The 24,914-nt window shown below is 47.9% G+C and overlaps 3 protein-coding genes across 5 annotated transcripts; 2 read left to right on the forward strand and 1 right to left on the reverse strand.

The window, feature by feature from the left end:
* Positions 1-954: 954 nt before the first annotated feature.
* DTYMK (deoxythymidylate kinase) lies at positions 955-6,536 on the reverse strand. The gene is made up of 5 exons (XM_014870410.2): positions 6,369-6,536; positions 5,730-5,838; positions 4,485-4,575; positions 1,898-2,095; positions 955-1,521 (listed from the first exon to the last, which is right to left on the reverse strand). The coding sequence occupies exons 1-5, from the start codon at positions 6,496-6,498 to the stop codon at positions 1,411-1,413; spliced, it is 639 nt and encodes a 212-aa protein (XP_014725896.1). The 5' UTR covers positions 6,499-6,536; the 3' UTR covers positions 955-1,410.
* Positions 6,537-6,595: 59 nt separating this feature from the next.
* On the forward strand, positions 6,596-15,052 carry ING5 (inhibitor of growth family member 5). Of its 3 annotated transcripts, none has more exons than XM_014870408.2 (8): positions 6,596-6,747; positions 7,204-7,275; positions 7,965-8,131; positions 9,412-9,523; positions 10,272-10,368; positions 11,583-11,718; positions 11,879-11,940; positions 12,495-15,052. In XM_014870408.2, the coding sequence occupies exons 1-8, from the start codon at positions 6,711-6,713 to the stop codon at positions 12,535-12,537; spliced, it is 726 nt and encodes a 241-aa protein (XP_014725894.1). In that variant the 5' UTR covers positions 6,596-6,710; the 3' UTR covers positions 12,538-15,052. The 3 variants fall into 3 exon arrangements, with proteins under 3 accessions (XP_014725894.1, XP_014725895.1, XP_088026732.1); XM_014870409.2 differs by lacking the exon at positions 6,596-6,747 and adding an exon at positions 6,913-7,082; XM_088170606.1 differs by lacking the exon at positions 6,596-6,747 and adding an exon at positions 6,949-7,064.
* A 97-nt stretch (positions 15,053-15,149) lies between these two features.
* On the forward strand, positions 15,150-23,044 carry D2HGDH (D-2-hydroxyglutarate dehydrogenase). Its single transcript, XM_014870406.2, has 9 exons — positions 15,150-15,618; positions 16,725-16,782; positions 17,758-17,897; positions 18,327-18,520; positions 19,662-19,830; positions 20,398-20,541; positions 20,952-21,094; positions 21,235-21,400; positions 22,559-23,044. Exons 1-9 carry the CDS (start codon positions 15,348-15,350, stop codon positions 22,816-22,818), a joined length of 1,545 nt encoding a protein of 514 aa, XP_014725892.2. The 5' UTR covers positions 15,150-15,347; the 3' UTR covers positions 22,819-23,044.
* The last annotated feature ends 1,870 nt before the right edge of the window (positions 23,045-24,914 follow it).

The raw sequence follows: 24,914 nt of genomic DNA on the forward strand, positions 1-24,914 counted from the left end.
GCACAGGTTGCCCAGAGCAGCTGTGGCTGCCACAGCCCTGGGAGTGTCCAAGGCCAGGCTGGACAGGGCTTGAAAGCAACCTGGGATAGTGGAAGGTGTCTCTGCCCATGGAAAAAGATGATTCCCAAGATCCCTTTCCAACCCAAATCAGTCTGTGATTCTACTGTTTATTTCACGTTCATGGTTTTATGTTTAAGGATGGTTCTGTCAGACAAGATTTTACCTCAGTGTTGACACAACCCTAGTAACAGAGCTAAGCTCATCTTAGCTCTTTAACAGGTATTTCTGACTTTTTAGTGTGTTTTCTTGTCCCAGTGTTACTCACCTCCTTCACCAGGAGTGTCTGGCTGCCAAGTGCTGGCCAGCTGTGGAAGGAAGGCAGCAGCTTTTGCTGTTGTAGGTGATGCTTGTATTAACAATTTTGGTTTCAATACTTAGCTTCCTCTCCCTGCTCGTGAATCAGTTCCATTTGCCTCTCTGAGAGGCTTTAATCTGTGGAGATCAGAGGAGTCCACCCTACTGGAAGGTGAGTTAAACATCCAGAAGAGACCTGAACTCTCCTGGCCATCCCATTTCTCAGTGTCCCTTGAAAATAATTAACATTCCAGTTTGTTCTGGTGATTTAGGTGGTTCATAGTTGGTCTGGTTTCAAACTGCACTGGGGTGTGTGCAGGAGCCACAAATGATTATTCCTCTCATCTTGGCCAGTTTAAAATAATTTATGTGCAACTTGTCCTCCAAACTGGCTTTGCTATGAGCTCATCCATCTATTTCAGGCTCTTACCTGCTTCCAGCTGTCCAGCACTGCACAGCTGGGAAGAAGGCTTGAATTCACCTCTCCTTTTTTCCACAGCTCCTGCAAACAGCTTTCCTTGGATTTAGTGCCTGAACTGCAGCACTTTCACCTCCCATATATCCTTCTAGAAGATAAATGATCATACTGGGGAAAAAAAATGCTTAAAAGAATAGTTTATTAGCAAATCCTCTACAAACTGGTTTGAACATGGGGGGATGCATTTATTAGAGAAGAAAAATGATCAGAAACATGGCAATTCCCTAAAAACAAGAACTGTGTCTGTGTCCAGGGTTGGCCCTGGTCTCCATACCCACATCTGCACTCCAGGAGTGTAGCTGGAACAGGTGCTCTTGCTTGGGAGAGGGAGGTTTTGACAAGGAATTTGATAAAGGCTTATGGCATACTCATTTTAAAAATGCAGACGCAACTATACAGGATGGAAGGGAGGTGCAGATAATAAAAAAAACCATCAGCAGCATGTTGGACCCAAAAGAATATACAGGATCTAAGCTGTAGCTGCTGGGATGTCACAGTCATCCAAACACAGAAGATCCAAGAAGTGACCTTTCCCTTATTCTTGATCTTCCTCTTACTCTTTTAACTGGTATGAAGTTTCATTTCCAGAGTTCTTCCAGAGGTTTATTCTGAACCTCCTGCATAGTTTCCTCTGCAATGGACTTGATTTCTCTGTGCAAGTCTTCAATGCTCTTTGAAGCATCCACTGTCTGTTTCCAAGACAACAAAAATACAGGATACATAACTACACCTCCTCTCTGCAGTTTCTGGAGTGGATTTGGGAGAAATCAATGTATGTAGGAATAGACATTTAAGAAGCAGATGTGAGAGTGGGTGAAGGGAAACAGAAGAAAATGCTGCAGCATGTTGTTTGCTGGCAGTCACAAAGAGCTGACCAGGGACTCCTGAACAGGGAAGTGCCCTCTGTGCCACATCTCACAGTGCCCTTGGCTGGTCCCCAACGTATCCCACTGAGCAGAAGTGGGAAGGGGCAGCACAGGCATGTGACAGGCAAAATCTGGGAGCTCTCACTAGAGACTCCAGCCACCCCAGTCCACAACAAGCCCATTAGAGTTAATTCCTCACCTTCCAGTTTAGGGTCTTGTCCTCCATTAGGCAACAGAAGGACTGGAGAACTTTCTCTTGGAAGGAGCTGGTCTCATAACGCTCATGTCCAAAGTTCCCTCGTTCTGCTGCTTCTTCTGGGCTTAACTGAAGGAACAGGATCAGGTCTGGCTTTGGGAGTCCAACATCAGGCTGTTTGCACCAGTCCAGGCAGAAGTTCTGTCCCAGGCAAAGACAACTGAGTTTGAGGTGAGACAGACACAAAGACAAGAAAGCAGCAGGTTGGCTGGAGGGTGAGGTGGGAAATGAACAGCTAAGGACGGTTGCAGGAATTGCAACCTAAAATAGTCAGGACAGGCTACAAACTGAAAAGGTGATACCCCAGCTTAACATGTGGGAATTCAGTCCTGGTCATTTGGGGGCGAGTCAGGTTTTGTCACGTGTTCAGCACCTCTTCTGCCTATTTAAGTTGAAGAGAGTGGAAGCTTTTCATGCCTCTTCTGCAGATCCCATCTGAACTCTACCAAGCCACGTTCTGAGCCTCTACACAGCCAATACCACTCCAAAACTTGCTCAGTCCAAAAGTAAGCTGCTGCCAAACATCACAAAGCTGGTAGTGTACCACTTTGCTGCCTTGGACTCCAGCTCATACTGCAGGTCCGGCATGGCAGTGCTCAGCAGTGGAGTCACTTCATTCAATGCACGATAGTCCACATTCAATCTCTATTCTCCCAGATGGGGCTGTTGAAGGGTGAGTGGGTTTTGCTGACCACCCCTTGGCTCTCCAGCTCATGGATCATCCTGAGGATGGGGATCACGGCATCTCGATTCGCCCGGTACTGCCGGCGGTGCACTGTTGAGGTAGCAATTGGTACTTCAGGAGTCCCACTGCAGATGGGTTTTCTGATAGCCCAGGCAGGGTGTTCAACTGCTTAATGCCCTCTGCTGCCACAGCAGCTATTCCAGAAACCCACCTGAGTCCCTTTGGGTCTTTGTCATAGCCGTTCCTGAGGAAGTCTATGCCTAGGATACATGGTGCCTCTGGGCCAGTCACAATTGGATGTTTCTGCCACTCTTTCCCAGTCAGGCTCACCTCAGCCTCCAGCAAAGCCAATTCCTGAGATCCCCCTGTAACCCCAGCAATTGAAACAGGTTCCTTCCCAACATGTCCCGATGGTATTAATGTACACTGTGAACCAGTGTCAACCAGTGCTCTGTGTTCCTGTGGCTCTGATATGACAGGCCATCAGATCCACATCATCCAAAAGACCCAGTTTTCCCATGCCTCTCCCTGGCTAGAGGTAGGGCCCCTCTAGCTCTGGTTATTATTTCTTTCTTAGGCATACATAGTGGAGGCTCCTTCAAGTGGATCCAACAGATCATCCTCCCTTCTGTAATACCCTGCACCTTGGTCATGGGAGGCTGAGGCTACCTTCACCTTAGTGGAGCTCCCTCAGTTGGTGTTCCCTTCCCTGAGTTGATGCACCCGTGCTTCCAGGACAGAAGTGGGTTTCCCATCCCACTTTCCCATATCTTCCCCATGGTCTCCCTTGCTGGGGGATGCTGGGCTCTGACTTTGGGGCCTGTGACTTGCACTGGTGCTGCATTGATCTTCCTCATCTCTTGAAGGCTCTTGACTACGGCAGAGACATGAGCCTGCATCAGGCCACTGATCATGCTCTCAAAATTTCTAAGCTTGTTAGCAAGAGAACCCAGTGTCTCTCAGTTAATTGTTGCAATAAAGGGGGTATATTGAGCTGGCCCTAAGTTTGCCAGATTCCACATCTGCCCTGTGCACCTGACCTTGTCAGGGTCATTGTCATGCTGTCCATGCCCCCCAAAGAGCACCTTCAGTACTGCCACTTCTCTCAGCTGTTGGATCCCTTCCTCAAGGGTCACTGCCCCACCTGGTCTCAACAGATGGTGACAGAATACACACCCCTGGTCACATCCTGAAGTGTAACCCAAGACAAGCAGGAACGGGACACATCTGATGGAGTGGGACAGGAGTGTCTGTGCAGAATGGCTCAAAGGGAGGCTGACAGAGCTGATTTGCTCTGAAAGCAGGGACAGGCCAAAAGGCACAAGTGGGAATGCCAGAAACTCAGGCTAAATGAAGAAAATCCCTTTTACTCTTAAAGTGAGCAGAGAAGAACCCAGAAAGGAATGGATATACATCCCTGAAGATGCTCAAACCTTGGCTGGATGTAGGCCCAAGCAGCATGCTTATGCCAGCCCTGCTGGAGGCTGGGCTTCATGAATTCCACAGGTCCCTTCTAATGTATGTGGTTCTGTTCGGCAAATTCATGTGCCAGCAGCCTGAGCAAGTACAGAGAGTCTTTATTAATACCCAGAATCATTCTCCAGAGTCACACAGGTCAGCCTACAGTCCAGCAGTCTGTCCAGATTTACAAAAAGTCACGAAATAAGTTTCTCTGCTTGTTGTGGGGAAGGGTAGACCCATGTTAATATCTGAGCTGAAACTTCCATCCCTCATTTCCAATCCTCATTTCACAGAATGGCCCCTGGGCCATTCACACCAACAGCCTCTACCTGAAGCTGCTTCCCCAAACAGAGAGGGGCAGGGGCTGCTGCAGGTTTCACTCACCTCTTTGGCACTTGTGAAGGCCACTCCAGAGAAGGCATATCTGTCAACCACGACCGTGATCCCTTGATGGAGTTTCTCTTTCATCATCGGTCTGAAACCATGTGGAAGATAAAATAATAAAGTTGCACTCCTTTATAGTGACAGAAATGAAAGGAGTTCATCTAAAACTCCAAGTATGTCATCATTAAGGGAGATCCCTGGCAGGGGCAGCTGTGATGCAGATGGCACGTGAAGAGCTTTTTGTATTCTTCACCAAGCATTGATCAAATACCCTTTCATGACACCCAAACTCAGGGTGCCAAGCACTGGGCACTGCTCTAGGCAGCTCCAGGGCTTAGGCAAGATCACAGATGAACTAAATTGAGGACAGCTTAGTCCTCTTCCCTTTTTAGGTAGTGCAATAGATTTTGTGATATGCTCTGCCACCTTTATTCATGACAGTTCTTAGAGCTCACTTACCTGCCTTCTGCTCTCCCAGCTAAATTGGCACTGCCACTACAGCAGAGCCAGCAAAGCTCTTCTGTAAAATGAGAACATTTTGAAATGTGTATTTCCAGGTATAAACAACAGCCAACACTCATTTCTCCATGTCCACACACAGACTCTGTGACTAAAGCAAGGACAGCCAATTATGGCTGAAGGTGGGCTTTGGCTATAGGGGAAATTTGGGAACAATTTCTTAAGCACTGTCATTCACAGGGATTGCCTGGCAAAGCAGGAAAGAGAGTAAATTCACAGTCTGAGCTGGTTTTGTCTCAGCTCCCCAAGCTTTTAATCCAGTATAGCAAAGGACTTGAAAATAGGGTACCAATAATTAAAAAGAACCCAAACTGTGGGATCTGATCTAAGATTACAAGGGCAGGGTTAGGTGGGATATTGGGAAGAAATTTTTCCCTGTGAGGGTGGTTAGGCCTGGCACAAGTTGCCCAGAGAAGCTGTGGCTGCCCCATCCCTGGAAGTGTCCAAGGCCAGGCTGGACAGGGCTTGGAGCAACCTGGGACAGTGGAAGGTGTCCCTGCCCATGGCGGAGGGGTGGAACTGGATGGGCTTTAACGTTCCTTCCAGCCGAAATCATTCTGTGATTAAATCCAAAGCTGCAAGAGTCCTTAAGACACCATTTCCAGCCTGTTTTCCTGTCTGAATAGAATCACATTCTTGTACTTTCCGTATCCACTGCAAGCTCAAGCCCCATGGGATTCAACATCACACATCTTTCTCTTAGAACTGAACAAACATCATCTTTACACATGTTCCCAGCGGTTGGCAGAGAAGAGCAGGTGAATGGTGTGGTCCTCCAGGTTCTTCTCCCTCCCCAGGTAGGAGCTGATCAGCTGCCCAATCTCTGTGGTTCTGTCTGTAGGAAAGACAGAAGATGCAAAGGCTGCCCCAAACTTCTCTTCCTAGAAGGTGTCCATCTGTCTGGGAGGTCTGACAAGGGCAGGGTCTATCTGTCTGTGACGGATGGGAAAAGGTCAGTCCATCCAGGGTGGGAGTCTGTCTGTGTGTCACGGGTGGCAGGCAGGACGTCTGTCCAGGGTGAGGGAGATGCTTATTTGTCACAGGTGGGAGAAGGTCAGTCCATAAGGGGCTGGGGATCTGCCTGTGACAGGCTGGGGGGAAGAGCTCGCTCCATCCAGGATGAGTCTGTCGGTCTGTCCGGGATGGGAGGGGTCTACCCGCCCGTGGCGGGGGAAGTGCGGTCGCTCTGTCCGGGCGGGGGGGAAGGTCCATCTGTCACGGGTGGGAGGGCTCTACCGGTCAGGGCTGGGGGCGGTCCCTCTGTCCAAGCGTGGGGCTCAAGCCCAGAGTTGAGATGCGCCGCCAGAACCCCCGGACGTGCGGCACCCCGCCCCCTCCCCAGGGCTCACCCCAGCCGCGCCGTACCCGGGAAGCGGAGGAGGTCGGCGCGGTGCCCGGCCTCCCGGAGGGCCTCCACGAGCCGGCGGCACTGCGTGCTCTTCCCGGCTCGGTCCACGCCCTCCAGCGCGATCAGCGCTCCGCGCCGCGCCGCCATGGCCGCGTGCGCCCACAGGGCCGCGCCGCCCGGCCCCGCCCCTTCCGCCGCGCCCGCCAATCCCCGCGCGCCCCGCCCCGCCCCTCATGAATATGCAGCAGGAGCGGCCCCGGCGGCCAATGGGCGGCGCGCGGGCCGTGAATACGGGATGAGGCTGCGGGCCTTGTCATGCGGGCCCGGCGGGCGGCGGGGAGCGGCGCGAGGCCCGCAAGATGGCGACTGCCATGTACCTGGAGCACTACCTGGACAGTGAGCGCGGGGCGCGGGCGGCGGAGGGGCCGGGGCGAGGGCCGGGACGGTGGGATTGGGGCGGGGGCGGCGGCGGTGGCGGCAGCGCGGGAATTAAAACTGCGCCACGGGCAGCGCGGGGGGGTGGGGGGGGGCGGCACTGTGATTGCGTCATCAGCAGGCGACAGGTAGCGTCACCGGTACGCGCCGGGGAGCGGGAGAGTGATGCCATGGCGGCTGTGGTGGTCAGCAGCGAGGGGGTCCCGCTCCCCCTTCGGCCGTGCCGCTGGTCCTGGCCCAGCGCCCAGTACCCAGACAGGTGCTCAAGGGCTGCTGAGGTGAGCGAGCGGCTCACGGTACGTGACTCACAGGATGGGGAAGGACCTTTAAACTTACCTCGTTCCAGCCTCTGCCATGGGCAGGGACGCCTGCCGTTGACAAGGTTGCTCAGAGCATTTAGTAGCATTTCTCTTGCAGGTATTGAGAACCTACCCTGCGAGCTGCAGAGGAATTTCCAGCTGATGCGGGAGCTGGATCAGAGAACAGAAGGTACGTGCAGGTATTTCGGCAAGCAAAGGCCGAGAGAGCCTGGCCTGAGGGATGGGAAGAGCCCAGTGGAGGCTGGGCTTTAGAGGAGGTGTCTCCCCTCTACTGCTGTTCCTTCTCTCAGCCTGAGTGCACTGTTTGTTTCTTTCCTGTGAGGATACAGCTCACATCGCATGGCTTGATTTTGTTTCTAGTCTAAATTTATAGTTCTGTGATCACTGTACTCAGTGGCCACTTGGATAGCCTTCCTGCCACATATTTGTGTATTTAACAAGTTCTAGATTCCTCTGTGCCTTGCAGGACGATTTTTTTTCCTTTTTAAAGTTTTTGTTGGTATCTGGCTGCACATTAATTATTTTCATTTTGAATCATTAGAACAGTAAGTGACTGCAACAAGTAAAATGTTCTGCATGTCAGAAGAGAGGCTGAAACTTGTGAACACATGGGTTCAGTTTCTGATCTTGACTGTGAATTAACTGTAAATTAACTTCTGAATTAGCTATAGAACACTCAAGAAAGCAGAATCACACCACAGGTGTCAAAGAGTGAACACCTTTAACTAAACTAGTTTTGTTTTTAAAAAGGAAAATGCATTAAGGAATTGAGGGGAGCGTAACAGCTGTCAGGAAGGGTCTCCTAAATGGAAATAGAAAATCAAAAATAACTGTTTTTTTTTTTTTTTTTTTTTTCAGACAAGAAAGCAGAGATTGACAGCCTGGCAGCAGCATACATTGAGTCTGTGAAAAACATGTTACCTGAGGAGAGAGTGGAGCACCTGAGGAAGATCCAGAGTGCCTACAGCAAGTGTAAAGAGTACAGTGATGACAAAGTGCAGCTGGCCATGCAGACCTATGAGATGGTGAGCCATAGAAAAATGGGAATCCCCTGGAATGGTGCCTGTGGAGATGCTTCACATTGTCAGCTTTCCCTGACTTTTTTTTTTTTTTTGCTTTATTTTCTTACCAAAACAAATTAAAGCTTATGTTTCTCACTGTTGCCATCCCCAAAAAGCTTTCTCCTTTGGCAGGTTTCTCTTTTGCTGAAGAATTAGTGAGTTTTTCCCCTTTGGAGGTGGCTTTATCAGTAGTACTCTTATGCTGTGTGATAATGCCAGCAAATCTACCCCACTCCCTCCTCCCAACAGCTCTCTGTCACTGATAATTTATTTGGGGCACACTTAGTTGAATGCAAATTTTTTTTTTAAGCCAGCTGCTGTACTGTGTTGTGGAAGAACAGCAGAAATTCTGCTCAATTGCCTTGGTTTGTTGGACATCAAAATTTCCTCGGTGGACCTTGGGAGAAAATCCCATTTCTTAAGATGCAGCTTTCCACTTTTTTTTTCTTCTGTCCCTGTCCCTTGAATAATTCTTATCTCCACGTGTTTTACCCCCTGGATGAAAGCTGAATGAGGGGAATCCTTTTGACTGTAAAGTGTTTGTTGTCCAGCTTGCAAAGATGCTTTGGGTTTTGCTACAGCTGCAGTAGATGTTTGATTGCCATCAAATACTACAAAAAAAGGAAATTATGTCCCAGGAATATCAATGCCCTAGATAACTAGTGAACTCATTTAATGTCGAAGTATTGCAGCAGCACAGTTTAACGGTGATGGGTTAAAATCTCTGTTCTGAAAGTCACTTTATTGCATCCAGGGTAGTAGAAGGTACTTTAATTAATGTGTGTTGACTTGATACTGAGGATAGTCAGCCTCTGTCTGTGTTTATTGTTAAACGTTTTTGATTCACATGACAGTGGAGTACCAGGGGAAAAATCCTAGCTGCTCTACTCCACACATTTGGAGGACTATCTTTGAATTTTGAAAATTGCAGGGACAAACCAGTTATTTTTAGTATCTCTCATCTTGTTCTGGTCTGAAAATCATTAGTCTGAGTTGCTTTGACTCCCCTTTATGTTGCCTCCCTTTTCCTTCCTTGTGCTTTTCCCCCCTCATTCCCTTTGTGTGTGTGTGCGCCATTTCCCTTTCCCCAGCCTGTACCCCTTCAGTGCCTTGCTCCGCAGTACCACGCTCTGCTCATGCCAATAACAGCCAAGTTTTAGCCCTTCCTGTTTTCGTTTGGGGCTCTTTTTTTTTTTGTGTGTGTGTTTCTTTGTAATTCAGTTTGTGGTTTCCTCTTGGTGCAGGTGGATAAGCACATCCGCCGGCTGGATGCAGACTTGGCGCGGTTTGAAGCTGATCTCAAAGATAAACTGGAAGGCAGCGACTTTGAAACCCCTGGATCCCGAAGCCTGAAAAGTGAGTACATTTTAAACAACTGAGAGCCTTTTCCAGCACTTAGAGTATCAAACCAGGAAGGCTGAGGTGTAAAATATCTCTGGAGGAAGGAAAGAAGTGTGCCGCTCTCTTCTTGTTTTTTAATGCTCTTCAACATGTTTACAGTGGGCAAGAGATGAAGAGAAATGTGGTGCTAGGATCATCCTGAGGTTGTTACTGGTTCTAATGAAGGTGCTGTGCCAAAACTGCACTGGCGTAACAGTCTTAGTTTTGAGAAAAATTAGGAATTTAAAGAAGATACCAGTTTCTGTGGTGTATACTGAAATATTGTGTGATTATAGTGACATTTGAATGTGGATGCAGCAGCACAGCACAGTGTTATTCCTTTGAACAATGAAATAAGGGATAGGAGCAAGGAGGTGGAAATAAATTAGCTTAGTTATTGAGTAATCTATTAACTGTGTGTAAAAATATACTGAGATTGCATGTCTAATCAAGTGTAATACTGTTTATGACCTGTGCTGATACACTGCAGTGTTTTATTGCCAAAACTGCAAACACAAAGAGTTTGGTGCTCAGTTGTTACCAATTTGGTGTATTTGTGGCTTAAAAATGCATTTCAGTCAGCATATTAAATTACATATACAATAAGGATTACTCAATTACATATGAAATAGGGATTTCAAGACAATAACTGCATTAAAAGAACAACAGCTGGGGATGTTTCTGCCACTCAGGCTGAAATGATGGAGTTGTTTTTCCTTTCTAGAGGGACGAAGTCAGAAAGACAAAAGAAGCTCTCGTGGTCGAGGCAGGAGAACTTCTGAAGAAGATACACCAAAGAAAAAGAAGCTCAAAGGAGGAGGGTAAGGCAGAGGCAGGCACAACTCCAGGGCCTTGGGCTTGACACTTCATGAATTTTCCACAAGCTCATATTACCCTATTTATGACTCATGTCCGGATGGCAAGCAGTGTTAAGAGTGTTCTGGTTTTACTCCATTTCATTAATGTCCTGCTTAGGACAGGCCAGCATTGTTAATTAACTCCTTGGCTGGCATGTGGAAGCTCAGCATGCTTGGAACACTGACTGGAAGGACAAGATCAAGCTCCCTGTTGCTGCTTGGCAAGCTGGGAGAAAATAGCTTTGATTTTTGTCACAGAGCTATTTTTAACAGTTGCTTGTGGTCTTGATGGTGAAAGAAACACTTGTTTGTCAGGACAGAAACTGATGTTATGCTGGTGTTCTAGAAATCTTGGAGAATTTTGGGGGGTTGTTTTCAAAGGACTGTGTCCTAAGTAGCCTTGAAAAATCTGATGTGGTTTTGACAGCCAAGGAGGAAAGCATGTCCCCTCTCTGAGATGGGATTTATATTAAAGGCTCAGTTTATTCTGATATTTTCAGTTGGCTAAATGGAAGGGCAGGAAATTAAAAGTAGTTTGTATGGACTGCTACTGGCATGTCAACACATCCTTGTCAGGGTAAGAGTTTTCACTCATGCCTGACAATGAGAAAAAATGTTTATTGAAATAGGTTGGGGAAAAACCCTAAACAGGTTATTCTACCCACAACCAGAAGTGATCTGTATGATAATTTTGTTACTTTACTCATGATCTCGACAAATCCCTCTCCTAATTCTTTCTAGTCATACCGTGTTTGATCCAACCTACCTTATGATTTTAATTACTGGATTGTGGTAATGTAATACAAATTCTAAAACAGGGTCAATGTGGTTTAGGGAAGATACTGTAAAACAATAGGATTTAGATCTTGGAAACATCCAATCCCAGAATGGTTTGGGTTTGGAGGGACCTTGGAGACCGTCCCATTCCAGTCCCTGCAATGGGCAGGGACACCTTCCACTAGCCTGGGTTGTTCCAAGTCTGGCCTTGAACACTTCAGGGATGGGGCAGCCACAGCTTCTCCAGGCTGCTGTGCCAGGGCCTCCCTACCCTCACAGGGAAGAATTTGTTCCCAGTATCCCATCTAACCCTGCCTCTGACACTGGGAAGCCATGCCCTTGCACGACAGTGTTGTCTGCAGTTGAGAAGTGTTTTGTCCTGACTCTGTCCTTGCTCACAGGTCTGAGTTTGCTGATACCATCCTGTCAGTGCATCCCTCGGATGTCCTGGACATGCCAGTGGATCCCAACGAGCCCACATACTGCCTGTGTCACCAGGTGTCCTATGGAGAGATGATTGGCTGTGACAACCCAGATGTAAGCACTTGAGAGATGATTGATTTTTAGATGTTTGTTGTCTCCCAACCCTGTACAATCCAAGGAGAGGGTCCTTGCTCAGTTAGCTCATAGCAAATGATGGGAATGTTTGTGAACCACTAAGAATCTCCCCTGTGGATTTTTCCTTTCTCTTTTGCAGTGCCCAATCGAGTGGTTCCACTTTGCATGTGTGGACCTGACCACCAAACCAAAAGGGAAATGGTGAGTGTGACAACATTCAGCTTTGGGACTTTTATCAGTTTGCCTCAACAAGAATTAAAACCCTGTTGTGACCCTGACAGAGGAGCTTTGCTCTTCTCATCAGAGGTTTGCATCTTGTGTGCGATTGGGGATTGAGGGTAGAAGATGCAAGATGAACCTTCTTGTTAAAATCCATTTCCACAGAAGTCTTAGGTACTGGTGGGAGCAAAACTGCCTGATGAACAGAGCAAGTTTTGACCTGAGCCTTGTGCAAACATGGACGTGTTACATCTGTGGTTTGCTCTGTTGTCTTTAGTTGTGGCTGTGCTTAGAACAGAGACAGGTACCTCTTCATTTCACTTCTGGAGGCAAATTTTGGAGACTTCTCAGGGTTTTACTGTGTGCCTATCTTGGAAAGGGTCGTGGGCTTGTTATTTTTATCTAATGGAATGTTCTAATCAAATCACCAAATTGCTTGTCAGAAACAGGCTTACTTGTGCACAGATATTAAAAACAGTTCTCAGGCTCTGTTCTGTTAATTTCAGCAGCTAATTACTGCCTCTTTTTTCCTACAGGTTTTGTCCTCGTTGTGTTCAGGAAAGAAAGAAAAAGAAGTAAGGAGTAGAGGGGGATACACTGCCGAGGCAAGAAGAATTTAATATATTCCTTCATTCATGTTGCAATATTACCTTCGATTATTTTTTGTTAATCTATCCTCCATCTTTTTCCGGTATGATATTTAATTATCCAGTGGCCAGTTGAAATTCCTGTTCTTTCCTAAGACAGTGACTTTGGGAGGGAGTCCCAAATCCCTTTGCCACGGAGATTTTATTTATGTTAGTCTTGCACAATAATACTGAGGGAGGGTGTTGCCTTTTCTGGCTGTTTCCATTTCCCTGAAGATTCTTTAAGTACATCACTGTGAAGATGAAACCTACAGTATTCTTGGAGAGAGACAAGGTCAGATGTATTCACAAAATAAGATGAAGGCCTGAATTGTTAGCTGTGATTACCCGTGTGACACATGGGTAAATCAGGTTTTAGGAAAAGGCTCCATGAGGACACTGTTTGTTCCCATGTTTGTGGCTCTGCTGTTGAGGAAGGCCATTCAGGAATGTTGTAACAAACTTCTTGTCTTTTTTTGATATGCCACGTTTGCATGTTCTGGACTTGTCTAGCTGCCTTTCAGATGGTGAATGTGAATCCCTGCATTAGCACAGCGTCAGTGGCTGCAGCAGAAGGGGGAGAGGAAATCAGGAGTTGGAAAGCAAAGATCTCTGTTTTTTCCTTCCTCTGAGAGACAGTGGATGCAGAAGTTGACAGAAGAGCAAAGTCTTGTCTTCATGTCTCTCTCCTGCATCACGAGGCTTACCTGCCTTCAGTGGAAGATGTAGTGGGGAAAGGTGTTGCAGGTTTCCTTCCTACTGGTGGAAGGGGAATAAAAAGCCCCAAACTCGAGCTTTGCTGGCTCTGCTCCCTAGTGGGTGCTGGTGGCAGCTGTGTGCAGGGCTGTGTGCTGCTTTCCCTACCAGTGTGCAGGAGCTCTTGGTACAGACTGCTGGAAAGGCATAAAGAAACTCCCAGATAAACTTTCCTTCTGCTGAATAAACAGCACAGGAGATTAAAAACACTCCTACTCAGATTTTGGCGCCTGTTTTCTAAAGAAAGAAGGCTTTTCCTGTTACACTGAGCCTCTTACTCATGTTTTGCAATGAAGGAAAGTAGAACACAGCTCCTGCCACCTCTCCTTCTCTCTGTGGGGCTTTGTGCCTGCTGCTGATGTAGAAAAAACCTCTCAATTGTGAGGCAGCTTTTCTGTGAACACTGATTTATGGTAGGAAAATATCCCTGTCTTCAGGGTCCTGTCATTTCCAGTGTGATGTTGCAGGTGTCTTTACTACATTGCATTAGAGAGAGGAAGTTCCTATAGTTCTGTGCCTGAAAATGCACATTTGTGATGCACATTTGTCATTGCTGCCACAGAACAGCACATGGAAAGCAGGCAGGGAAATTGAAGCCAGAGTGCTGGATGGAGGGAGGAGGAATAGCACAGTCACACAAAGCTGGAGTACAGCGAGCCCTCTTCTTGTTCCTGCCTCTTCATGAGAGCAAATTCGTGATAGCTCATGAGCCAGCCTGTAATCCAGTCCCCAGAGGGTGAGAGCTGCTCCTCCTTCCCCACTGCACTGGATTGAGTTGGAGCATTGCTGTGTCCTGTGTTGATGCTGCTCCAGGTTTTGTTTTCCTCTTTCACCCAATGGTATTGTAGACGACTTTTCTTCCTGCTTTTCCTAAGGCTTTGTTAGTACTGGTATTGCCGTTTGATTTGAAACAATCTCAAAACTCCACTCTGGAGTTTTGTTCATGCTGGAAACATGCCATGAGGGAAGAGAGCAGCTCAGGGTGAGCCAATGTGGAGCTGGCTTCCCTCAGCTCCAAAATTCTGACCAGGTAGAATAAAAAACCACATTTTTAGAAGTACTTTTGGGGCTCCAAAAGAGCATTTTCCACTTGAACCAGCAAAGCAAAAAGGAAAACAAGCTCTGGAAGGTAGAGCCCTCAAAAGGAAGAATAATTTACTAGGAATGATGAATAACGTGAGGTACAAGATTCTCCTCTTCTTTACAACCTCTGTGATGTGTAAAGCATCTGAGATCTGATACCAGCAATAAACTCTCCTACTGGGAACATGCCAGTTCAGGGTTTGGATGGGCTCAGGAACATCTCCTGCCCTCTTTACACCTGGTTGTAGAGATTTTTTACAACTCCTTGTAGATAGAAATACCAGCAGCCTTCATTTTTGCTTACTAAAAGATTTAAATCTTCTGACTTTTGAATGTACAGTGTTAAATATTTCCTGGAGAAGGGTGATCCCTTATGGAATACCCCACTGAACATTGCCCAAAAAAAAAAAAAAAAACCCCACCGGGGGGGGCCCAGCTTTATTTTTACTGCAGCTCATCCAAACTGGAGGTCCGAAACCGACTTTCACCCAATTCCCGAAACGAGAGAAAAAAAAAAAAAAAAAAAAACTGAGGAATGTAAAGTTTAAACAAACAAAAAAAAAATGTATATCTGTATTTTTGGATCTTGGAGATGTTGGATTATATTATAAATAAAGTATTTTTGGGAATCCACGTGTGAGGGTGTGCTGTTGCAACCGCCGGCCGCCAGGGGGCGCTGTCGCCCGCCCGCGCTGAGCGCCTTCGCGCTCAGCGCGGGCGGGCGACAGCGCCCCCTGGCGGCTTGGCGTGAGGCGCGCTGCGCGTCCCCGACGCTTCCAGGCCGCGGAGCGGGTTTATCTCCCGTTTTACCGGGAATAATCTCGAATTTCGGTAAAACACTGCGAAGGGTTCGTGGGTGAAGCGCGGCGGGAGCAGCGGAAGAGTTTCTCCTCACGGCAAGCGGCAAGGCCGCGCGGTTTTTTCATGGCTTCCACACTCGTGTGGCGCCGCGGGGCCGACTGGCTGAGGGGTTGCCGCAGGAGCCGGGAGCTCCCCGGAGTTCCCCGGGGTAGGGGCTGTGCCGGTTCCCGGGAGGTGGTGCCGACCTGCGAGCGGTACGCGGTGAGGAGGCTGCCCTTCGGCCGGCTGGCGGATGGAGATGTGGCTTTCTTCGAGCGCCTCATGCCCGGCAGGGTCGTCACCGGCCAGGAGGAGGTGAAGCCATTTAATGTGGACTGGCTGAAGTCGGTGCGAGGTAAGCGAGTTGCTCGGTGAAGCCTCCTTCCGGCCTCTATTTCATGAGTTTCCCAAATGAAATCTTTATGGCGGATCGCATCTGTGCAGACCATAGAGTTAAGAATTATCTTGTCCAACTCCTGGCCCTGCACAGCAATCCCGCCCTGTGCCTTACAGCGTTATCCAAGTGGCCCTGGAGCTCTGCAGCCTCGGGGCTGTGCCCATTCCCTGGGGAGCCTCTTGGTGCCCTCTGCAGGAACAATCGTGATATCCACCCTAACCCTTTCCTGACACAGCTCCAGCCATTCTCTCTGGTCTCCGGACATCAGATGAATGCCTGCCCGTCCAAAATGAGTTTTTCTCACCAATATTATTCCTTTAAGAATTACCCGATACCTGGTAAACTTATAGGCTTTCATAAAAAAAAAAATTCTAAAGCCTCTAACGTAATTAATTTTTTTCTTGAGACAAATTGATTCAGCTAATAGTTTTGGTTGAACCCCAGAAAAGAATATGAAAGCTTTTGGGACACTTCATTGCAGCCTTCCAGCACCTCAAAGGAGTTTATAAAAAGGAGAGAGAGAGACTTTTTATATGAGCCTGGAGTGGCAGAACAAGGGGGAATGGTTTCCCACTGCCAGAGGGCAGGGTTAGATGGAATATTGAGAAGAAATTCTACCTTGTGAGGGAGGTGAGGCCCTAGCACAGGTTGTCCAGAGAAGCTGTGGCTGCCCTGGAAGTGTCCCAAGATCAGTTTGGACAGGGCTTGGAGCACCCTGGGATAGTGGGAGGTGTCCCTGCCCACGGCATGAGATGAACTTTTAAGTCACTCCCAACCCAAATCATCCTGTGATTCTAAATCAAGCATTGTGAATTCTCTGTTGCTTCTTCAAAGATTTCACGAAAATTTAAACCGTTTCCCATTGCCCCCCGTGGCAGCCAAGTCTACCTATACATGCAAAGTTAAAGGGAAAGGCTGCTGTTGAAATGTTTGTTGTCAAAGTGGTTCAAATGCCCAACAGTGGAGGGAGCATTGTTATTTCCCACCTCATGCTTTCCCACCTGTTTCTTTCTGACCTCTACAGAGCCACAGCTTGCCTTGAGAGTCCCTTGCTTTCATTGCAGGCTGCAGCCAGCTGGTGTTGAAGCCACAGACGACAGCAGAGGTGTCTCAGGTTCTCAGGTAATGGTCACCTTTTCTGCTGGGCTTGGTGCTGAGGAGACTTGGGTTGAGTCAGGGATGATCCAGCAACTTGTAGGTGTTCATACACCAATTCCTTAAGCATCACAGTTGCTGAGGCAGTTTTCTTCATGACTTTTCTGTTCTGATAAATGGCTAAAATTAAGTATTGTACAGGTGCTCAGAACAGAGAAATTTTGTGAAAGATTTGGGAGGGTCTATTAGAAAAGGTAAAGAAGGTTAGGGCAGAACTGGGCAGTTTGAGGATCTGTTTTATCCACACAGGTGTGAGCACAGCTCTGGTTGGGCAGTGCTGTGCCAGATCACTGTTTGGCTGAGGAGCTGAAAGCTGCAGGAACGTGCTGGCTCTGTTAAAACAGGGATGCAGAGCACAGGAAAGGCAGGCTGGGTTTCTGAAGGAGCTCTGGTGCTCTGGGGCTCTGTGCCATCCATCCCTTGTGCAGGAGCTGCTATCAGCTCAGAGAGCATGTGGCAGGTGGTGCTTGGCAGCAGCTGAGGCACAGGTGCCCATTTTAGGTGCACATTTTGTTGCCTACAGGGCAGTAATTTCTTGGGAGAAGGAGGGCAGTCATGTCTGAAACCGCTGCCAGAGGCTGGCTGTCAGAGCCCACTGAGGAGCCTGAGCTGTTAACACAAACTGCTGCAGAAACAGCTTCTGTAGAAACATAAGCAATGCTTTCCAGGCAGATGTTGTGTGCCAGATGTGTAGATACACACAGGGCTAACCCCAAGTGTTGGTTCTTTGCTCAGCACTGGGCTGAGTTCAGGCAGGAGTTGCACTTTCTCGTTTTGTCTTTGAAACTGTCTCCTTCCATCAATTTAATCTTTCATTGAAATGCTGCTTAGTTTTAAGGACCACTGTCACAACAGTTGACATTCATGTAGAAGTGAAACTTCTCTGACACACTGATTATGGCTTTTAAATGCATAAACATTCAGAAATCTTTTTCCTTCCAGGTACTGCCATGAGAAGAACCTGGCAGTGAACCCTCAGGGGGGGAACACGGGCCTTGTTGGGGGCAGCGTTCCTGTCTTTGACGAGATCATTCTCTCCACTGCTCTCATGAACCAGATCATCAGCTTTGACAAGGTGTCTGGTAAATATTGCAGGGATGTGAAGCACAGAAATGAGCCCCAGACCACAAAACAGGCATTTTCCTGGGAACAGATAGCAGCAGGATCAGCAGGGTTCAGCCCAGCTGCATCATAAGGAGGTTTGTTTGGATTTGGGGGGTGGGTCAGGCTGGTGTGAATATCTCTATTCAGAGAGGGAGAACAGCAGGCAGAGACACACTTAATGGGATTATGTTTTACCAGTCCAGAGTTGTGGGTGACAAGATACTGAGGCAATAGCAAAACTGCTTGAGGCTTGAGGAGGGGGCAGTTCCCTGGAGCTTGCACAGACCTTTAAGCTGAATGCCAGGAACTTTTAAAGGAAAAGGTGACTGCATCTGCTCATACTGCTCCTCCTTCTTGAGGAGGCACCTTCTCAGCCACCAGCCTGTAGCAGGGTGTTTGTGTTGCAGGAATCCTCGTGTGCCAGGCGGGCTGTGTGTTGGAGAGGCTCAATGAGTACTTGGAGGAGCAGGGGTTTATCATGCCGCTGGACCTGGGAGCCAAAGGCAGCTGTCACATCGGGGGGAACGTGGCCACCAATGCCGGGGGCTTGCGGCTCTTGAGATACGGCTCCCTGCGAGGGACGGTGCTGGGCCTGGAAGTGGTAAGGCGAGTACCTGGCAGTTCCCTTCTCTGATTAATCCTCTGCTCTTTACTGCTTCCTGCTCTTCTAACTGTGCAGCACACAGCCAAGTTCCTCTCCAGGCTTCCACTCTTATCTTTTCTTTGTTGGGCCGTTTTCAGATGGGTCAGCACATGTGTTCATCCGTGTATGTAGCATGTTATTGCTGCTGCAGTTTCCAGCTTCCTGGCTACCAGTGCTTGCTGAGAGATGTGGTGTTAGGGGATTTCTAATCCAGCCAAGTGAATAGAAGGTAGGGAGAGGTTGGGGGATCCCAGGCTATCTCCATGGAGTTGGTTCCTCTGAGCAGTGGGTCTCTGGAACACTGATAAATCCATCTTGCATTACTCTCTTCTAGTGGGTGCTCACTCGGATTTTAATAAATCAGCACAAACTGGTTTGTGTTGGACTGTACTTTAAATATCGTCTTAAGATATAAAGCCCACCCCATAACAGAGCTGTCTGCTTTAGGTTCATTTGGCTACTGGCTGTGTCCTAGAGTCTCTGCTGTTCCTCAGCTGCTCCTGTCCTACAGGCCAGTGCCTTGAGATGTAAAGGCTGGATTAGGAGTTCTACAAGTTTTCAGGGCTGGGGACAAAATTTGGTCAGGGAACAAAAGCATGGTTTGGTTTTACTGTGTAGGCTTAGAAAGGACAGCATTTGTCTCAGGTCAGTTTGCTACTAATGTCAAAATAGCCTTTAATAACCTGTCTTGGAGATACTCAGCCTTATTTTAAGGCTCAAGTGGCACAGAATTTACTTCATTCTGCTTAACTGTTTACTGTTTCAAGTAGCTTTCCTTATTTCTGCTGGATAGGAGCTAGGGCTGCAGAGAATAGCTGGTGTTTTCCACCATTAGTAAGAAAAGCAGAGCAAACTGGATCTTCTGTTATTACTTGTCCTGATGGAAGGAGAGAAGTAGGAGGGAAATATCTACTCTGTCCTATTCAGGTAGGATATGGAGAGGGGCAAGAACTGGGAATGGAGGAGCAGTGTGGGAATGGGCTGCAGCTGTGTCCCCATGCTCAAGGTTAGTGACACTTCCCATCAGCTTGGTCATAGGCAGGTTCATGGCAGCAGATTGCCACCCAGGAGCTGTGACTGGGCTGCTGTGTTCCCACAGGTGCTGGCTGATGGCTCAGCTCTGGACTGTCTGACCTCTCTGCGCAAAGATAACACGGGCTATGACCTGAAGCAGCTCTTCATCGGATCTGAGGGGACCTTGGGAGTTATCACTGCTGTCTCCATACTCTGTCCTCAGAAGCCTAAGGCTGTCAATGTGGCATTCCTAGGTAGAAGCTGATGTTAATGATTTCACACCTGAATTCAGAGGCTGGGAATAGGAATAGACAGGAGAAAGCACTGCTCAGCCTGCTGAGCAGCATCAGCTGGTTTCTGGGAAATAGTGTAGGGCTTTGTGCTAAAATATCTGTGAGGATATTTAATATCTGTTCAAATACCTGCAGGGGCAGGTTGTTCTGTAAGGAAAGTGGAGCCAGGAGCTTAGCAGGGTGAGGAGGCAGGCAGGACAGTTCCCTCACTGGTGAGGGAGGGCCTGGTCTGACAGGCTCAAGAGATGAGCAGGGCCAGACTGTGACAGTAGGCAGAGGCAGCCACCATGCAGGAGTCAGGTCAGTGACAAGGTGATGAGGCAAGGCTGAGAAATCACATCTGCAGGTCAGGCTCTGGATCAGCAGAGTGTGTGGCCAGGCACAGCTGCTTAAAAACTGCATCTGGGTCCCTCAGCAGGTCCAGAGTTGTTTGTGTGGAGCCTTCACTGAGAGTTTCTTTACTTCTCAGAAACCTCCAAAGGGTTTGGGGTGGTGTCTGCTCCTGATTCCTCTCTGTTCTGTCTGAAGGGTGTCGGAGTTTTGCCAAGGTTCTGGAAACATTCACAACCTGCAGAGCCATGCTGGGTGAGATCCTGTCTGCCTACGAGTTCATGGATGAGAAGTGTATGGAATTGGTTGAGAGACATCTCAAGCTGTCCAGCCCAGTGGCAGGTACCAGTGATATTCACACTGTAGAAAGGGGCACTGTACTGCTTGGGGATTTTTATACTACTTTTAAATACTTCTAAAAACTGACTCATTTTAAAAAGTTGACTCACTGATTTTAAAAGGTTGGTGATTGTGTGGTGATTGTGTGACCCCTCATAATTTTTGTATCTAGTATATCCATTCCAAACACCTTTTATCTTTAAAGATGAGACTTTTTACTTGTATTTTTCCTCACAAAACTGCTGGCTTTCTGGAAAGTGATTGCTTAAAAAAAGATCTAGCATGTCATTGAAGTGTCCTACAGATAACACTGCCCTCTCTGGCACCAGAGTCTGGGCACACAACATGTGGGAAAAGCTCCAAAACCTGTTTATCCCAGGACCTCTACTTACTTTGTTCTCCCTCATTCTCAGACAGCCCTTTTTATGTTTTAATTGAAACTTCGGGCTCCAACTCAACTCACGATGAAGAAAAATTAAACAATTTCCTAGAACAGGCCATGGCTTCTGGTTTAGTCACGGATGGAACTGTGGCAACGGACGATAAGAAAATAAAGGCAAGTCAATGCTTCCCCTTCCACAAATCTTTTTGACATTTGTATTTTATATAGGGAAGTGTTCAGACTCATGTTTGGTGTGTGCATGGAACCCAAGAGTACTTGATTTATTTGGATTTGTGTGATCCTTGGTTCCTCAGATGCTGTGGAGCCTGCGGGAGAGAATCACCGAGGCCCTCACTCACGAGGGTTACGTGTACAAGTACGACATCTCCCTGCCCGTGGCAAAGCTCTATGACCTCGTCACTGATATGAGGGCTCGCCTGGGCCACAGTGCCAAAAATGTGGTGGGCTATGGCCACTTGGGTAAGTGAGGGTGCCGGGAAAGGAGGTGCTGGCCCTTCTGTGCTGCTGGTGAGAGGCTTAAATTGAGGGCTGTGGAAGAGGAGGGTGTATCAGGATCTTTGTGTTTGAATTTCACTGCTTTCAGACTGTTTCCCATATATCGATGGCAGTTCATGAGCCACAGAACTCGTCATCTCTGTCTTCTTGCTGTGTACTTTCTATTTAAATATGTAATTTGTTCAATTGGACCATCAATTTGGTTGATGTACTTAGACACGTTTGGCAGATAACCACTTTCTTGTCCAAAGTGATTAATCCTACTGGAAATCAGTTTTTGTGAGCCATTAACTCTCCAGCAGAGTGTGATAATGATAAATGCAAAGAAAGGCTGATAGATTTGTCAGCATGCTGGGAAACCAATCTGATTTTTCAAGCAGGTAAATTGGTCATTTAGCAGAGTTGTTCTGTTACAAAAAACATCACCAGCACACTTGATTAGGGATCATTTGAAAGACACGTTGCATAACAAAGGCTCCCTGTTGGTAGCTGTTTGAGGACTAAACTGTGTGCTGTGAGAGTTTACTAGGATGCAGGAAGAGGTTCCCGACCAAGGAGGATGAGTAAATTGTATATATCTTTGTGTGTTTTGTCTTTTGGAGTACCCAGCAACTTTGTGCCTAATCAAATAATGTCACACACAGTGGCAAAAGGAGAAATTGTTCTGCTTTCTTTGTTTCTGTTGACATGGTGCCAAAGCGCATTTGGAGCATTGCACAAACATAATAGGGAGAGAAAAAGTGATGAAGGGCCATGTTAGAATCTAACGATCATTATGAAATGCCATTGGGGAAGTCTTTGTCATTGCATCACAGTGGTGGCACAATCATTAATGCAGCACAGTGGGAATTTTAAAATCACAAAAGTCGGAGTTTGAAAGTAGCTTAACTCAGAACCCTTCCTCAAATATTGCACTGGGAACATGGAAAAGCAAAGATCCTATTTGAATTATTTGTGCACGGAGAGGCTGATGTTTGTGGGACAGTGAGCTTGTCCTTTTTGCACAGTTTGCAGACAACAAAGGCCCTGTTGTTTGAGAACGTGGTGGAGCCAGGAATGAGTATCCATTGCAGGGCCACCAGGTTTTTCTCCCAGACCCATCTGTGCAATGTTTTCTTCCAGGAGATGGGAACTTGCACTTGAATGTCACGGCGGACTCCTATAGCCATTCCCTGCTGGATGCCATCGAGCCCTTTGTGTACGAGTGGACTGCAAGGTGCAATGGGAGCATCAGTGCAGAGCACGGGCTGGGCTTCAAGAAGAAGCAGTTCATTCAGTACAGCAAACCCCACGAGGCAGTGGTGCTCATGAAGCAGTTCAAAGCCATGCTGGACCCCAAAGGGATCCTCAACCCCTACAAGACGCTGCCCTCGGCTCCTTGAGGGGAGCATGGGCTGAGGATCCAGCAGAGCTGTGCAGCTCCAGCTCCATACCTGCACTTGAGCCATAAACACACTGGATCAGCAAGCACATGGAGTGCTCTGTGTTTGATTTTGTTAGTGGGATGGAACAAGTAAAGGAATGTGGTTGCCTTTTCAGGGGTTCATGCTCTTGGTGAAGAGCATACTGCTGGGTTTCCTGCTTAGTCTGAATATTGAAACCAAACACAGAGATGCTATGTGTGTATGAGTATTCCAACTCTCTCTCCCCTTGGGTTTGCTCTGATTTATCAGTGACAGCAGCCAAAGGAGGCATTTTCTCACTTGGGCTGGGCAAGTAAAGCATCAGAGACAGGAGAACCTGTGGATGCAAGTCTTCCAAGCGAAAGTGTTGCTCTTCCTCACTTTTTTTATCTAATACACTTATCCCAAAGCCCACAACAGCATCTGGTTATGGCCTCTTAAGTGATGCCACCTCCAGGCTGTCCCAAATAAGCATCAGTGTTGTCCCATGTACAGGTTTGCAGTGCTGAAAAGACTGGCCAGAGAAGAGAGGGTGCTGGAGACCCAGCTTCTGGATTTTATCAGCTGGAGGAGAAATACCAGCAGCCAGAGTGAGGAGGGGATCCCAGCCCTCCTGCCTGCCATGGGCAGGCTCTAGGCATGCCAGTATTTCCCACTTCTTTGGCTTCCAGTCTGTTCTTCACAGCAAATCATGATTTGCTCTCACAGAGAAGTGTAAAATTATCCCTCCCAACCTGGCTGGATAATATCTGGGATTATCCAGAGTGATAATCCAAAAGGATGGGGCTTGGAGCAATCTGGTCTAGTGGAAGGTGTCCCTGTCCATAGCAGAGAAGTAGAACGAGATGGGCTTTAAGGTCCCTTCCAACCCAAACCACTGTGTGACTCTACCCTGGGAGTGCTGTGGAGTCTCTGGAGGGACAACAGGCCAAGAGAGGGATCTGTACAGATTCACCACTGGGCAGCACCAGTGGCACAGAATCACTAAATCCAAGTGCTTGATTCTGCACCAAGGCTGAATCAACGCTGAGCACGAGTGTAAGCTGGGAGAGGAGTGGCTGGGGAACAGCCCTGCTGGAAGGATCCAGGGGCTGGCTGGCAGCAGCTCAGTAGGAGCCATTGCCAGGAGGGCAAATGGCATCCTGGGGCCACCCAACACAGCGTGGCCAGCGGGCCAGGAGAGGGGAAGGTCTGGCTGTGCTCAGCACTGGGGCAGCCTCACCCAGAGGGCTCCAGCGTTGGAGATGATGGGAAGGTGCTGGAGTGTGTCCAGAAGAGGAGAACCACGCTGGGGCTGGGGCTGGGAGGTGTGAGCTGGGAGGAAGCTGAGGACTTGGGTTTGTCTGGTTTGGAGAGGAGGCTGAGGGACAACCTTATCCCCCTGCAGCTCCCTGAGGAGGGGGCATGGAGAGGGAAGAGCTGATCTCATGGGAATGCTGATCTCAAAGCAGGGCCAGAGGAGGTTCAGGATGGACATTAGGAAGGGTTTCTTTATAGAGCATATAATCAAATACTGCACCAGGCTTCCTGGAGAGGTGATGATGCCCCAGACTGTCAGTGTTTAAGAGACATTTGAGCAATGGTGTAACTTCAGGGCAGCCCTGAACGGGTCAGGTAGTTGGACCAGATTATTGTCCTAAGTTCCTTCCAGCTGAACTGTTCTGTTCTAACATGGAGAGTTTTATTGGTTTTGGGGTTTGGTTTTATGTGCTACAGTCTGTTTTGTAACTCATGGTTCTACAAAACCACATTGTCACCCTTCTGCTACAGAGGACAGTGAGTCACTCATCTTTTGGCTTACTTGGTGTTTGCGAGTCATATCCGTATTTACTGATGTGTCACTCTTAACCCAGGCTCTCTTGTATCCAAATACAGCAGGTGGTGATAAGAAAGAGCCAGGGGATTTGCCAAAGATAAATGGTGTCACTAACCTGACAGCCTTTTACAACAAATGGATGTTTCCTGTCAACATGGGCAGAGCAGTGGATGTCAGCAGAGCCTTTGACAAGGCTTTCCTACAATCTTCTCCAGGCTAGATAGGGATTTGAGCAGCCTGGCCTAATGGAAGCAGGCAG

This window comes from Sturnus vulgaris, chromosome 10, assembly GCF_052056855.1.
Source record: "Sturnus vulgaris isolate bStuVul1 chromosome 10, bStuVul1.hap1, whole genome shotgun sequence".
Classification (NCBI taxonomy): domain Eukaryota; kingdom Metazoa; phylum Chordata; class Aves; order Passeriformes; family Sturnidae; genus Sturnus; species Sturnus vulgaris.

Coding starts and splice junctions, on each gene's coding strand:
- DTYMK (XM_014870410.2), bottom strand. CDS start 6,498: ATGGCGGCGCGGCGCGGAGCGCTGATCGCGCTGGAGGGCGTGGACCGA. Junction 5,839..6,368: donor CGACCTCCTCCGCTTCCCGG/GTACGGCGCGGC, acceptor TCTTTCCTACAG/ACAGAACCACAGAGATTGGG. Junction 1,522..1,897: donor ACAAGACCCTAAACTGGAAG/GTGAGGAATTAA, acceptor TCTTGGAAACAG/ACAGTGGATGCTTCAAAGAG.
- ING5 (XM_014870408.2), top strand. CDS start 6,711: ATGGCGACTGCCATGTACCTGGAGCACTACCTGGACA. Junction 7,276..7,964: donor GCTGGATCAGAGAACAGAAG/GTACGTGCAGGT, acceptor TTTTTTTTTCAG/ACAAGAAAGCAGAGATTGAC. Junction 11,719..11,878: donor TTGGCTGTGACAACCCAGAT/GTAAGCACTTGA, acceptor TCTCTTTTGCAG/TGCCCAATCGAGTGGTTCCA.
- D2HGDH (XM_014870406.2), top strand. CDS start 15,348: ATGGCTTCCACACTCGTGTGGCGCCGCGGGGCCGACTGGCTGAGGGGT. Junction 15,619..16,724: donor CTGGCTGAAGTCGGTGCGAG/GTAAGCGAGTTG, acceptor CTTTCATTGCAG/GCTGCAGCCAGCTGGTGTTG. Junction 20,542..20,951: donor GCTGTCCAGCCCAGTGGCAG/GTACCAGTGATA, acceptor CCTCATTCTCAG/ACAGCCCTTTTTATGTTTTA.